At 42.6% G+C, this 15,125-nt stretch overlaps 1 protein-coding gene across 4 annotated transcripts in view; it reads right to left on the bottom strand.

The window, feature by feature from the left end:
* The window catches only part of aspscr1 (ASPSCR1 tether for SLC2A4, UBX domain containing), a 253,177-nt gene that overhangs the window by 86,828 nt on the left and 151,224 nt on the right, over positions 1-15,125 (bottom strand). For all 4 annotated transcript variants that reach the window (XM_072483642.1, XM_072483643.1, XM_072483644.1 and 1 more), the window contains 2 exons: positions 13,212-13,278; positions 3,362-3,424 (listed from right to left, as the gene is read on the bottom strand). In XM_072483642.1, coding sequence (XP_072339743.1) covers positions 3,362-3,424; positions 13,212-13,278 — 130 coding nt within the window. The remainder of the gene's footprint in view (positions 1-3,361; positions 3,425-13,211; positions 13,279-15,125) is intronic.

Here is a 15,125-nt window from a genome sequence, read left to right as displayed (position 1 = left end):
TCTAGATGATACACACTGCTACCACTGTGCATTGGTGATGGGACAGAATGAACTTTTAATGTGGTGGATGGAGTGTCAATCAAGTGGGCTGCTTTGGTCCTGGATGGTGTCAGGTTTCTTGAGTGTTGGAGCTGCACACATACAGGCAAGTGCAGAGTATTCCATCACACTCAGACTTGTACCTTGGAGATGGTGGACAGGCAATGATTAGATTCTCTCTTGTTGGAGATGGTCATTGCTTTTCACTTGTGCAGTGCAAATGGCATTTGCAACTTGTCATCTCAAGCCTTGGGGGGGGGGGGGGGGGGGGGGTACGCGCAAAGTGTTCCTGAAACTTTGGGAAGGAACCTTTGAAAATAAAATAATCTTTACAAAAAGGAAAATGCATTTTAAGCTATTTCTTTCACCCTTTTGCATTTCCGGATATGGTGGCATTAGACCTGAAATAAGCCCCGTGATTGTTGTATCCTCTCAAACAAACTACCATCTTGCAATTATATAGTGCCTATAAAATCATGCAACAGCATTTCACAGAGATACAAGGAATAAAATGTGTCAGGCCATAGGAGGAGATATTAACCTCTCCAAAGAACTGTCTTAAAAGGAGGATGCATTTGGGAAGGAAACCCCAGACCCGAAAGTGTTGTTGAAGGCATGGCTGCTAACAGTGGGAAAGAGGGAGAGGGATACAAGACAGAATATCAGACAAGCTGTGTGACAGCAAAGAGGCAATGGAGGGGTTAAGTTAGTTGGTGAAGGGGTATATGGAGAACGTGCAACTCTAAGCAAATGAGTTCACCCAGGGGCGGCATATAGAGGAGGGGGCCAAGAGTGGATGCTTGGGATATTCTCATTGCAGAGATACTTTTTAAGAAAAATAATTTAGAGTACCCAATTCCAATTAAGGGGCAATTTAGCGTGGCCAATCTACCTACCCTGCACATCTTTGGGTTGTGGGGGCGAAACCCACACAAACAAAACTGCAGAGATACTTTGTCATAATTTCATTAATTTGACAAGTTTAATTCGATTCCATGATTGCTCAGCCTGATATTTAGCAGCCATTTATTTTCTATTGCAGGGTTATTATTGTCACCAGGCGGCTTACATTAACACTGTAATGAAGTTACTGTGAAAATCCCTTAGTCGCCACATTCCGGCGCCTAATCGGGTACACTAGAATTCAGAATGTCCAATTCACCTGACAGCACGTCTTTTGGGACTTGTGGGAGAAAACCAGTATCCGGAGGAAACCCATGATGAGGACAGGGAGAACGTGCAGACTCCGCACAGAAGAGTCAATGAAAAACTACATGTGCAATCTAGGGGCTCCATTAGACATGGGCATAAATCCCATAATGGCTGCTAAATCTCACCAGCGGCTAAAAACAGGATTTACGCTGATGAGATCTCAGTTTGACATCTTTCCTACTCTCTGCCGGTGATGTAATCAGATTCACACCCAGCGATCCCCATTGGGGGGGGGGGTGCACCTTGCCAGCTCTAAGAGGCTCGCCAGAGTGACGGCACGAAATGCGCCCCAGATTTTCTGCGCACACAGCCAGAAAACATGGAGTGAATACTCGGCTGTGCATCTGGAGAGATACACGCTGGTTTTCAGTCTGAACCTGACACTTTGCCAGATTTTGCAACCCAGACCATCTCAACTTTTCACATATGTTGCACAAACGTAATTTCTTATTCAAAAAAGATTCAGATGATCTCTTTGGTTTTTGTGGTGAATGTATGATTTTTATTGTGGCTAGTTGCACCACATTTGATATTCTTTCGCTTTATGGCTGGTGGAAAAACAGATGGATACTTAACTACAATTCACTACAGAAATTAAAGACAAAAAAAGCTACACATTTTAGGACCACAATAAAGATCTTCCCATGACCCTGTTTTCAAAACACTTTAACAGGTAGTGTAACTAAAAGGAGGTTAACTAGAAACCTACCGAACTCTTCAGCCTGGTGGCACAGCGGTTCGCACTGCTGCCCCATGGCGCCGAGGAACCGGGATCGATCCCGGCCCCGGGGTATTGCCCGTTTGGAGTTTGCACATTCTCCCAGTGTCTGCTTGGGTCTCACTCCCACAACCCAAACGTGTGCAGGTTAGGTGGATTGGCCACGCTAAATTGCCCCTCAATTGGAAAAGCTAAATAAAAACCCTACTGAATTCTCAATGGTGAACCATTCTGACCAATCAAGTGGGAATGATTATTAAGGTCAACTTCAGTGCATGGTATCTTGTCAAGTCAGATAAAAACGCAAAACATTTAGGCAAGTGCTTAAAAATGAAAGAAAGTTCAACTTTCTTAAAATAGACTCTGGGTGGGATTTTCCAGCCCTTCACGCAAACACTGTAGGCATCTGCAAGACCGGAAGGTCCCACCTGCAGCCAACTGGAAAATTCTGCCCTTTATGTAAATTAACCTGTAGATGCATGGCAGCAGAGCAAATTAGAATACAAAGATATCACGAGTAGCTACATTATATCCTTCAATGACTGATAGGACGTAGAACAGTACAGCACAGAACAGGCCCTTCGGCGCTTGATGTTGTGCCGAGCCTTGTTCGAAACCAAGATCAAGCTATCCCACTCCCTGTCATTCTGGTGGGCTCCATGTGCCTATCCAATAACCGCTTGAAAGTTCCTAAAGTGTCCAACTCCACTATCACAGCAGGCAGCCCATTCCACACCCTAACCACTCTGAGTAAAGAACCTACCTCGGACATCCCTCCTATATCTCCCACCCCGAACCTTATAGTTATGCCCCCTTGTAACAGCTACATCCACCCGAGGAAATAGTCTCTGAATGTCCACTCTATCTATCCCCCTCATCGTCTTATAAACATCTTGTATGTTTTGACAAATTCACTTGACGATTAACACAATATAACAGACGAGTTGGATACTCAAGTGACATATTCTTATTAAATGGCGCACTTTAAGGACACATTCAAGGGGATTATGTCCAGTTTAATGTTTTACTGCAAAATAATTTTAAGACTCATTTTACTTTATAAATTGTCGCATTTTAGAATTGGCCTCTTAGCTTTTGGAAACGTGATGCAACAAATATCCATGCCACCGGTTGCCTGTTCAGAAACGAGTGACAGCTCAGACTTTACAAAGTGCACAGTAGTCAAGATTTAAATTTTAAATGAAACGGATATCCTCCAGAGATGAGCGAACCAGTCTTGGGAATAGTCATTTGCTACATTCCATCAAGGCCCGAGCAGGAAACAGAAATCTTTCAAAATTGTCCATCCTCGGAAACAAGCGAGTGATGTGGCCAATACTACATTTTGTGCAAAGATTGTATCTATTCAGCTGCAGCGGTCTTTTTACTTACATAAATAGAATGAAATTTCCGGGTCTAGCAGGTGCATCTTCACGAATTCAATCAGCGTCTCAACTGTTGGACAAAGAAATACATTTTGTGAGCCCCTGATAACAGCTACGTCTGTACAAACATGCATCACAAATGAAGGCCCTTCAGTTTGTAACATTTGTGCCGCCTCATGAAAGAGCAGTCATGCTTAGTCCCACATCCCTCGTTTTTGTCTGCAACCCTGTAAATTCTTCATTCTCGAGTAGCAACTCCCTTGTAAACCCAATTATAGTATTAGCTGCCACCACCTTTTCAGATGGACCAAACCAGATCCTGAAAACTCAAGTGAAAACATTTCTCATCTCCCATCTCGAACTTTTGCCAATGATTTTAAATCTATCGTCTCCGATTACTGAACGAATTGGCCGAAAGGAACAGGTTTCTCCTCTAACTCCTCTGTTAAAACTACTCATCATCCTGAAACCTCTATTTTGTCATTTTCTGCTCCAAGGAGAGCAGTCTTAACTTTTCTACTCCCCCCTCATATAATCCCATTCCTGATAATTTCCTGTAATCTTTCTCTCTAACCCTTCCAAGGCCTTTAAATCTTTCCTGAAACACGATGCCTGAAATTGTCCACAAAACTACTGGCCAACGTCTAACCAGCGATTTACAGAGCAAGATCGCTTTGCTTTTATGTTCTGTGCCACTACTTCTACTTCAGTGGTCTTATGATCTGCACAGTAGCAAGGTTTTACTGTAACAAACACCGGAGCTGTCATTTAAGATTATTACTCCACATATAAACCATCACATGCAATCTTTTAAGTTTAAAAAAAGAGCCAAGTCTCAACCATGCCGGGTAATTCGATCTATTTTTCACTTCACTTACAAGCACAAAGTGACTAGGTTTACATGCTCTCGGTATTTCTCCATTATAGGGTAGAATATAGATTTCAGAAAGTGCAATGGGTAGAAGAAGCATGTATTAAAATAACTTTTAATCAGACAAATTAAATTACTCAACCAAAAGGCTGAGAATTTTACATTAACAAGCAACAATGATCAAACTTTAAGCACTGAATCCCAGTTTACTATACACTGTAACCTCATCGGTTGTTTGGAAACCATTACCCACACATTTATTAAGCAGAATCACCCTCTGTTCCCTTGATGCCACAGCAAAGTTTTAGTCGGGTATTGTGGGGGTGGAAACAAGGAAGAGACAAGTATTTGGATAGTAAAATATTTTTTATTGATGCTTTCTGTTGATGACTGTTTGATGCTTCAGGTGAATATTTATATCTATGGCGTTGTCCAGTCCGCACACTTGTGGTTCGGCAGTCCATCATCAAAATTCAGAAATCCAGAAGTAACAATCTGGTCCCACGCATTCCAGATTGGAGAGGTAGAGAGTGCATTTATTTAGTCACATTTAAAATAGTTGCAGAACTGGATCAGTTAATTGGCAAAGTTCGCTCAAAGCATAGCCTAATTTAAATAAGTGGGATGCAAGGTCAGAATGCATAAATATGACTTAGTGGCAACATTCTAATTTGAGTCTGTAGGTTGAGGGTTCAAGCCCCACTCCTGATCCTGAACATATTTAGATTGCTGTTCTAGAACAGTACTGAATATACATCATCTTTTGGATAAGGCATAGAATTAAGTCTCAATATGCTTATTCGGATGGCTAGAGCTCTTTATGAAAGATTTATTGAAAGAGCAGAGACGTTCTGCTAACGTCCTCACCACTATTTATCCTCAAACATCACCAAAGAACAGATTAACTGGCTCTCCCTTAGCTGCGTCCAGAGTTTTAGCACATATTCCAGATTGAGACTAAGTGCATTACTGACTAAGTGCAGCAATGTCAAAGGTGTTGTCTTTTGGCGGAGACATTCAACTGAGGACCCATCATTCCTCTAGAGTATATGTGGCTTTTTGAAAAAAAGAACAGAGATGTTCTACCAGCATCCTAACATTTATTCCTCAACTAATTCCACAAAACAGAGATTATCTGGTCACTTTTCTCACTACTGTTTGTGGGACCTCGCTGTGTGCAAATTAGCTATCACATTCCCCCTACATTTCAAATGCACTTCCCCAGCTATTAGACATGTAGCATCTAGAGGTGTGAAAGATGCTATATAAATGCACATTTTTCTTAAACTCAGATAACTTCTATTCACAATGCATCTTTCAACTTTAACACATAATTTATTCTATACAACTTTGGCAAATTGAATGCGACGCACCTGCTTCTAGTTGCTTGTATTTCAATAGTCAATATATAATCTAGTTTTTAGTACAGAAGTGCTGCACCTCACTAAGTCCTTGACAAATTGGTATTACTTAATGACTTATCTTGTATTAAAAAAAAAGCAACTGGAAGGGAGAAACATCTTTAGATTTTCTAATGAACATTACTGAACGTCTCTAATAATGCCCGACCAATACAGCAAAAAGGGGAATAGACTTCAAAGACAAGTGAAAGTTCACCAAATGTTTCCTATTATACACAATTTATTTCACATTACATTACATTTTGATGTTCTCCACATTTTGATTGGCAATTCCACGGCATTAAAGTTTTAATTCATAATTTAGTCCTTGAATAACATTCAAAATTGAATTCAGAGCTATCCTACGTGTTGTTACTACCATATCCAAGTTGGGAACACTAACAGTTACTTTTCTGACTCTGCAACACTATTTGGTTGTTGATCAGCAAATGCACTGTTTGCAACAGTATTTTCATTTTAAACAGAAATTGTTGCGGCTCTTCCTGTTACACAACTGAAGGGACCTGCTTTTGGAAACAGTGACCTTGCAGCAACTTCAGAGCTCAAATGAGTACATACTGGTTGAATAAATTAAAGATTTGATTCTGATTTCCATATCACAACAAAGAATAATTAGACATTGTTAACAAAAAAAACCTTTCCCAACATGAAACGGTGCTGATGTTATTCAGCTCATCTCATGGCATGGAAGAATTAAAACCGGACTAAACATATGCACGCAGAGTTGTAAATTGGATGGTATCCAAGGAAAAGAGCAGATGGGTTTAAACAGGGCTTTGCAAGTCATGAAATTCTCTAAACAGAAATGCCGTCTTAGTTAAAAGTGCATAATGCATAGTGAAGTCTACATGTTATGAATGATCATATAAACAGCCATGATTTGAAATCAATTTCTTGGACTGGGAACCCTCTGGGAACAACTTCATTGTTTAATAAAAATAAAATTTCTTTCGACATTTGACTGTCCAAATGCTAGCATAAACCTCGGTATCACACAGCATTTACAGCACAGACACGGGCCAATCGGCTTAAATAGTCCAAGCTAATGTCTATGCCAAACATAAGCCTCCTCTCACCCAATGTCATTCAACCCCCATCAACGTGTGTCTGTTCCTTTCACTCGTGTTTATCTACTTTCCCCTTAAATACATTGCCATGGATAATGAAGTTCTTGTTGAGCAAGTTTCTCCTGAATTTACAACTGATTTATTAGTGGCCATCTTATACTCTGGTCCGTCGTCTGGTCTCCCCCACAAGTAGAGGAATCTTCTAAAGTAAAAGGAGTGAAACACAAGCACCAAAAAACTACCCAGTACAGCAACGGGATTGATACTTACTGACAAGGTTAGGGAAAGAAAAAAACATTGGATAAACTTCAACATTTCTACCTAATAGAGAGACCTGAATAGCTACACAACAGTAGTTATGGGATGGAAAATGTAAACACAGAATATTCTTTTACAATAAATTGCAAGAGGATGACAAGGGGACACAAATCAAACAAGCCAAAGACAAATTTAAGATTGAGATTAGGAAGTATTCATTCACACAAAGCATGATCAACACACAGAACGGAGTTGGAGATAGTGGCAGCAGAAATTCAGGTGCTGAAATAGTTTGGGGGGGGGGGGGGGGGGGGGGGGGGGTTGGAGTGACATCTTCTGAACAGATTAATCAAGATGAGTTGCAATTAATTTGTGGTTCCTTCGTATGATCACTTTTAATATATATTTTTATGAAAAGCTTTTCAATTTTTACAAATAATGCAACAAATCCTCAGGAATGGTACAGCACAGCACAAGTGCCCCAACATACATGAACGCAGAAAAAGACAGAACAACACAATTGATTCTGCTCAATTGTTAAACTTGGTGCCTCCTTATGTACCAACGGATGAGCTAGAGAACGAGGGAGAAGAGGATAAAGCCTGGAAAACCTGGTAAAATGGCGCACACCTTCACATGTAGCGTGAGATTTTCACGCCGTCCCCCAACTCCAATCATACCAGAGACATCTATAACACATTTTGACATCTTTTACTCGGATACAAGACCTGCCTGAACCTTTGCAGGAGCCAGTCAACAAATCTTTAACCCCGAAATAATGAAAAAAATACAGAAGAAATTTGCAAAGATATTAGCTCTAACCATAAGACACAACAAATCCCCCAAAACCCAGCAGTCCAGAGCAACTATCATTCCACACATTTATACACAGAAGACCAACAGATATACATACAGTTGGTTCAGATTATAGTCATTGCAGTCGGTACCTCCCATCACTGACAAAGATAGGATTAAAAGATGTTATCAAGAGCAGGGGATCTCGGGAGAACAGGATATAGCCATGAGTACACGGCCCCATGATGCATGCTCTCCCCCCCCCCCAACCACAAGACAATAAAAGGAAAAAGCTGGTCATTCGAAACCTAACTCGGTCTCCCAAGATGTCCAGGCAAAGAAGGGACATCCCAAGCAAAGGGGAACAACAGGATACCGCCCTCAATACAGGATATGGCTTGGCATTGTACACTCTCGCATACAGGAACCAGTAAACCAAGGATACCCACACCCTGCCAAGACACACTACACAACAGACCTCACTCCTCTGCAGCCACATCAGAGGCATCGCTCCAGCCCCGTCCACACTAGGAGATTTGCACCATCCTTTACCGAGGAAACCCCACCAACCAGAACCCCACCAAATGGGCCTTTCGGTAGGTGTACGATCCTCCTACGACAAAACATACCAAATCGGGGCCATATCAGTACACCTCTTACCCAAGTAAGGAAAGGAAACGCCAATAAGAGAGGAACACCAGGATTAGCCAAAGAATGCCAGACAAGATCTAGTACCGTACACATTCGCAAAAAGTCTACCAGGGGCTGAACAGCGTAACCTTGTGAGAAACAGGACAATGCCTCCCCAGAAAAGTCCAGGCCTCAAGGACGAGGGCAGTCTGGAAGCTTCTATATAAGACCACTTGGAGCAGGGTGCCTAACTTCCCCCATCGAGCCCACCCTCCAACTGAAGAAAGACTCCAACAACGCTGATCCACAGCAGAAGAACATAAGAACTAGGAGCAGGAGTAGATCATCCGGCCCCTTGAGCCTGCTCTGCCATTCAGTAAGATCATGTCTGATCTTTTTGTGGACTCAGCTCCACTTACCCACCCGCTCGCCATAACCCTTAATTCCATTACTGTTCACTGTACAGCACTCAGACCCAGCAGCCCACAGGTTACTACCTCCCCAGTGGAACCTTATCTCAGGAAGGCCAGGAGCCCCCAAAAGGAGACATCTAAGGGAAGGGTAACCTATGCCACCACCCAATATACCCTCCACCCGACCCAGGCAAACAGTTCCTGCTGCCCTAACCTACTCAATCAAGCAACCATTACCGCTACCCATGCAGCCAAGTGAAGACCAAGCCATAGAACATCCGCCAATCAAAGATTAACTGACCACATCCGGGTATCCGCCATTACATATTTCGCCCTATTCCAACATCACCAGAGACAGCAACCACAAAGAATAATCATGAGGAACCCAATCCTTTTGAGGATACACTATCTGTCTGCACCTTCATAGGAGACAAGCAAGGAGTCAATAATCCCAAAGTAACAAAAATAAAGAACAAGATACTGGTAGTTCTAATTGGGGGCTTTCCTCACTCACAATGGGGGCTTGCCATCACCACCACACCAAACCATCTATCCGTCACCCTTCTGTGATACTACTCCTCTTCTCGATAAACAAAGTGAAGGTACCCAAAACGTACTCCCTCCACATTAAAAAAAGCAAAACTGGGTAAATAGTGCACAACCCTCAAGTCACACTACTAACTCAGCATAATTTTCACCATGTAACAGGATAACAGGTGTCAACCGCCTCTGTGCTCATACATCGTATATCCATGTCAAGATAAAAGATAAGAACATAAAATCAGTGGCATAATCACAAAGGGATAAAGTTCAGGATTATTGATGAACTTCAGGATATCACTGTCAACGGAGGTTGGAAAGGCCGATGCCATGACAGAATCGTCGAGCAGCATTCAAGACCCCTCCAGAGTTTCATCGAAGCCCCTGCACGTCTGTCATGTTGCCATCCGAAGTCCAGGCAGTGAGAAACCTAGACCGCAGCAGAAGACAAAGACCCATCATGTCCAACCATCTCGATGAACACATGTCCAACCATCTCGATGAACATAAAGGACAAGACAGCATAGGACCAGGGGTCGGGGTCTCCATGGGACCCCAGGCCTTGAAGTCCGGATACAACGTGCTCCGTCAAATTCAAAACGCCCAACCTTCAAATCAAGATTGCAAAAGCAGGCAGCAGCTGTCATGATATGCAAACATGCAGATAATGATATACGGACAGGCAGCTAATGAACACAGAGAATAGGACATGCCCAATGAGCAGCAGGACACTCAGAGGTGGTATCTCACTATAAAAGGCATGAGGTATTCACACTCGGCCACTTTCCACTGATGAACATCTAGAGTGAGTCAGGGTGTATGTACAGTATCACTCCTCCAGCACGTGGCTAAGAGCTAGTCTGGTTCAGTCAGACAGAGTAACCACACTTAGGTTAGCAGAGAGTCAAACTCATAGAGAACTGTGCTAACTGTGCTCCTGGTTCAATAAATCACATTGAACTAACTTCCAAGGCCTGGAGTATCTATTGGTTAAAGCTGCATCCAGTTGCAGCCTGTGTTATCCCAGAGTACATATCACATCAGCAGCCAGCTCTATTCGGCAGGAAAATCGCCCTTAGCTCTCCTTAGAAGGCCCAGTGTCCGGACACTCCTTTTCTGGTCCTTTCTCCCTGAATTAACCAGGATATTCGACATACCATGCAACAGGATTTCCAAGGACTGAACGTGAGCCCCTCCAACCAAGGAAACTGCCCTATCGACAGACAGGAATCTCCTCTCCACTTCATCCAGTCTCTTAAGGATACCTTGCAGTTTATCAACATGAGCACCAAGGAGCCGAGGCCATTGTCCACAACGTCATTCACAATGGAGTCGTCATTTCAATGCTGACAGCGTCACCGAAGCGCAGGCCCGCTCACCGGCAAAGCCACCACTGCAAGCTGGGCCCCACCCCGGCCGCCTCCATCAAACAAGGATTTTCTGACTTAACTGGGCTCCCCCATCGGCAAAGTCTGACCAAGACCTATCAGGATCATAGCACAGCAACCCCCCCCCCCCCGGCCACACACACAGACACACACACACACCATGCAGTCCTTGCTGATGCCCTCTGAAACTACATTAAACAGAATCCTATCTTGAGGCTGGGATGTGGTGGATGAAAGAGGAAAACTGAAAAGAAACAGGGCATGAAAAGTTCATTACAAAGAATTCCCATGTGTCTCCTGTTTATTTGTGATTTCAATATTTAGATTTTAAATATGTGTTATACAGATGAAAAACAAATGTATGTCAAATCTAGAAACACAATCTCAACAGATACATTGCACCTGTTATAAGCCTGAAGGAGAATGCTCCAAAATGTGAGACTCACGCACTTTTTCCAACAAGAAACTCCAAAACAGAAGAGACAAGTGACGCAATGTTCTAATACCTCTCCAAACACAAGTTAATTATGCCTTCCCTCTCTCTTCGGCTATCATCTGCCCCAATTTAGAAACCTGCCAATGCCACCTTGAAATCTTGTGCTGAAGGTGCATTTCAATGTCCAAAGATGCCAGACTCTGATTTTCGACCCTCACTGGAAGGAAACACTAAACAAATGTATACAACACTATACAAATGTATACCCCACTATACAAATGTATACAATACTATACAAATGTATACAACACTACACTACACATGCAAACAACACTAAACACTCTGGCTCATTCACCCAAATGTATGGACAAGGACAACAGTTTATCTTGTAGGTTATAGGCCAATTTTCTACTCAAAATAAGGTCACCTAATTTTATACATGAAGGTTTGTCCAGTGGTAACCTCAATCTGCAAGTTAAAGCAAAAGACACAATCCCCAGGACTAGTTAGATATGTGCGAGTATCACGTCTACTCTGACTCATGTAAAGTTGCTGTGAACAATAAAGGTTAGTGTAAAGCAATCAGGCTGCTGAATGAGCAAGTTGATGAAAATTATAAAAACACGTTTGCCTCAGGGCATGACTGAAACAAAAGCTGCTAAACCAGCTATTCTGCTCAATATCTCCACAGGTTTGATAAATCCATTTTGATGATTTCACAAAGGACCAAAAATGTAGATGTGTAAAGGACATTATAAATTCATTATTTCTTATCAGATACGCAATTCTACAAAACATAACCAAGGTATGAAAAATAATCTAAATTAATTTATATCACAGATTTAATTCACCGAGTGCTGTGGGGGAACTTATTTGTACAAGTGCTGCCAGCCCCTTATGTTTATGATACATGTATATTAATGTTCTAAATTGCAAATTTTAAATGGCTGGCAATACTTTCAAAGATGTTTTTTGACGTGATATCCAGGCTTTAAAGTTGGCCCAGCTTCGAAAAAGAGTTTAGCTTCAACAGGAAGGCAGCAAGACGTTGAGAATAGGCAAATTATGTTTCAGCATTTATTACAATGTGTTTAAGACTAACATCACAGTAATGAGTTACTTCTTTTTAAAAATAAATTTAGAGAACCCAATTCATTTTTTCCAATTAAAGGGCAATTTAGCGTGGCCAATCCACCGACCCTGCACATCTTTGGGTTGTGGGGGCGAAACCCACGCAAACACGGGGAGAATGTGCAAACTCCACACGGACAGTGACCCAGACCGGGATCGAACCTGGGACCTCAGCGCCGTGAGGCTGCAGGGCTAACCCACTGCGCCACCGTGCTGCCCTGCAATGAGTTACTTAGATGTTGATTGGCTTTATATTTGTAACACATTTATGTACACATATTATTGCCTTCAGTGTCATTTAAAACTTTCCGTGGACTTGCAGGCACACTAGGAGTAACCGGGTTTACAGCACATCGTTTATTTAGAAACATTGTACTAAGGATTTTAAACTTCCCTCCACATTTTAGCATGAACCTCACCACTTCGTAATGGTTTTATACCGTTTGCTATTTCTCCTGTCTTTGGGATGAGGCAGTTCATGTTATGTGAATGTCGACAACGTGCTGACTCAAGATTCTTTCCAAGTTGCCATGTGGCTGAATTGGCAGTGCCTCAGAGTGTGGCAGAGTCTGACTTTAATTCTAACTGAGCCCAAGACATTAGTAGTAAGAGTCTTGAGCTTAGGGCTATTATTTCTGTTCATTGTCAGGTGGCAATGGGTGAAGAGGTCTGTGCTCAGGTTTGAGGTGAATCTGTAGCTGCTCGTAGAAGCAATGTGGTATTTTGAGCAAGGCACAAATTTTTGCAATTATGGTACGGGTTGGGGTGGGAGTCTTGGAAAGTGAAATGAAAGGTACCACAAATAAAACTCCTCCTCCACATACAACCGCTGGCCAGAGCATGATTATGTGCCTAACCTTCGCTGCATTCCTTTAAAAATTAAATAGTAAACAAAGAATAAATTCACCTGTTTCAAGGGGCCTGAAGAAACCTTGCAAGACATATCTGTCAGGAAACTGCACTCTTAGAACAACCTAATTAGTCAAAGAAAAATATGAAATTAAAGTCAAAATTGTTCATCAATAAGTTTCATTTGGAATATTTCCGTAAGTTTTTTTAATGTACAAGTATATAGCAAAATAGCATTTTTTAAAAATTAAGTACAGATTGTGGACATTGCCGGCTAGGCCGCATTTATTACCCATCCTAATTTCCCTTGGGAAGGTGGTGATGAGCTTCTTGAACTGCTATTGCAGCGGTTTGATACAACTGACTTGCTTGCTGGGCCATTTTAGAGGATATTCAAGAGTGTGAATCTGGAGACACCAGGTAAGGATTTCCTTTGTTGAAGGACAGATGGGTTTTTACAACAATTGATAACGGTTTCATGGTCATCACGAGGCTTTTAATTCCAGCATCTCTTAATTAAATCCAAATTCCATCATCTGGCAGGGTGGGATTTGAACCCGGTCCCCAGAGCATGACCCTGGGTCTCTGGATAACCAGTCCAGTGACAATACCACTACGTGACTGCCCTTTATACACAAAAAACTGATATAGTTCAGCTATGTCAATCTATTCAAATTAACTTATCAAGATGTGGCCCTGTAGCTTTCGAGTAGGAAAAACTCCCAATTGCTACCCTTGATCTGAGAATGTTGTTCTGAACCACACCAGCAAAATAAATGTCTCAAAACTGCACACTACTTCATCTCAAACAGGAGATAAGTCAAGGCCAGCACAAAACTTGCATATTCTTCTGAATCTAAATAATCCTGCCCTACAGCGCCGGGACCTTGGGTGTCTGTGCGGAGTCTGCACGTTCTCCCCCATGTCTGCGTGAGTTTCCTCCAGGTGCTCCGGTTTTCTTCCACAGTCCAAACATGTGCAAGTTAGGCAATTGGCCATGTTAAAAATTGCCCATTAGTGTACAAATATGCAGGTTAGGCGGGGTCACAGTGATAGGACCTAGGTCGTGTGCTCTTTCAGAGGGTCGGTGCAAAATCAATGGGCTGAATGGTCTCCTTCTGCACCAAAGGGACTCTGATATTTCTGCCTTCCAAGCAAATGAAATGTGGCTGTAGAACAGAATAGCAAGTGAAAGCAAGTGGTAGATTAGAATAAAGAAACTAGCAAACAGTAGCAACAATTTTATGCATGTTAGGGTGTTTTTGCTTTCATTTGATAATGGGAAAACATTTGAGAAACATCGGAAAATGTTGTACTGGTTAAACCAATACTGTAAGCTACGAGTTTGTTTAGATATTTACTTGGGATAAACTGGAACTTTCGCTCTTCCCTCTGTACATTGATGACTTAAGTGATTCACAATAATATGCGTAAAGACGCACATATAAAAATACAAGTGATTCCTGGTGCAATATCCATTTCAAAACTCTGCTAAATGTTTCAACATTTTTGATAAGACATAGGGCTGAAACACGCCATAAGTGTTGTAGAGCGGGAATTGCCACGAGCTTCCCGGCGTTGGCCCAGCGAGGCCCGCAATGCTATTCAAAGTTGATTGGTCCACTTAACGGGGCCTCGCGGGCTTCTCCCCGCAAACGAAGGCTCGCCAGCCAGCCGGCACAGTGCTTGCCAGCCCCTCGCTAACAAGGTCAAGCAGCACTTACTCAGCCAGCTCGCAACAATAGCGCCAAGGAGACCAGCCCCAAGATTCGGAGACTGCTTGACACTGGGGAGGCCAGGAGGGATGACCTGTTACCCCGAGGGTCCAAGAGGTTCAGCCATAGGGCAGCCATGCCACCGGGGATGAGGTGGCAGCAGTTGTGAGCTCGGGAGTGTGATCAAGAGGACTGGTCTCCAGTGCAGGAAAAACATCAATGACCAGCACCGGGGCAGCACGAGTGAGTAGACACCA

The sequence above is a fragment of the Scyliorhinus torazame genome, chromosome 18 (genome assembly GCF_047496885.1).
Source record: "Scyliorhinus torazame isolate Kashiwa2021f chromosome 18, sScyTor2.1, whole genome shotgun sequence".
NCBI classification, from domain to species: domain Eukaryota; kingdom Metazoa; phylum Chordata; class Chondrichthyes; order Carcharhiniformes; family Scyliorhinidae; genus Scyliorhinus; species Scyliorhinus torazame.
Note: the sequence above shows the minus strand (reverse complement) of the source record. Positions and strands in the feature narration are given on the sequence as shown.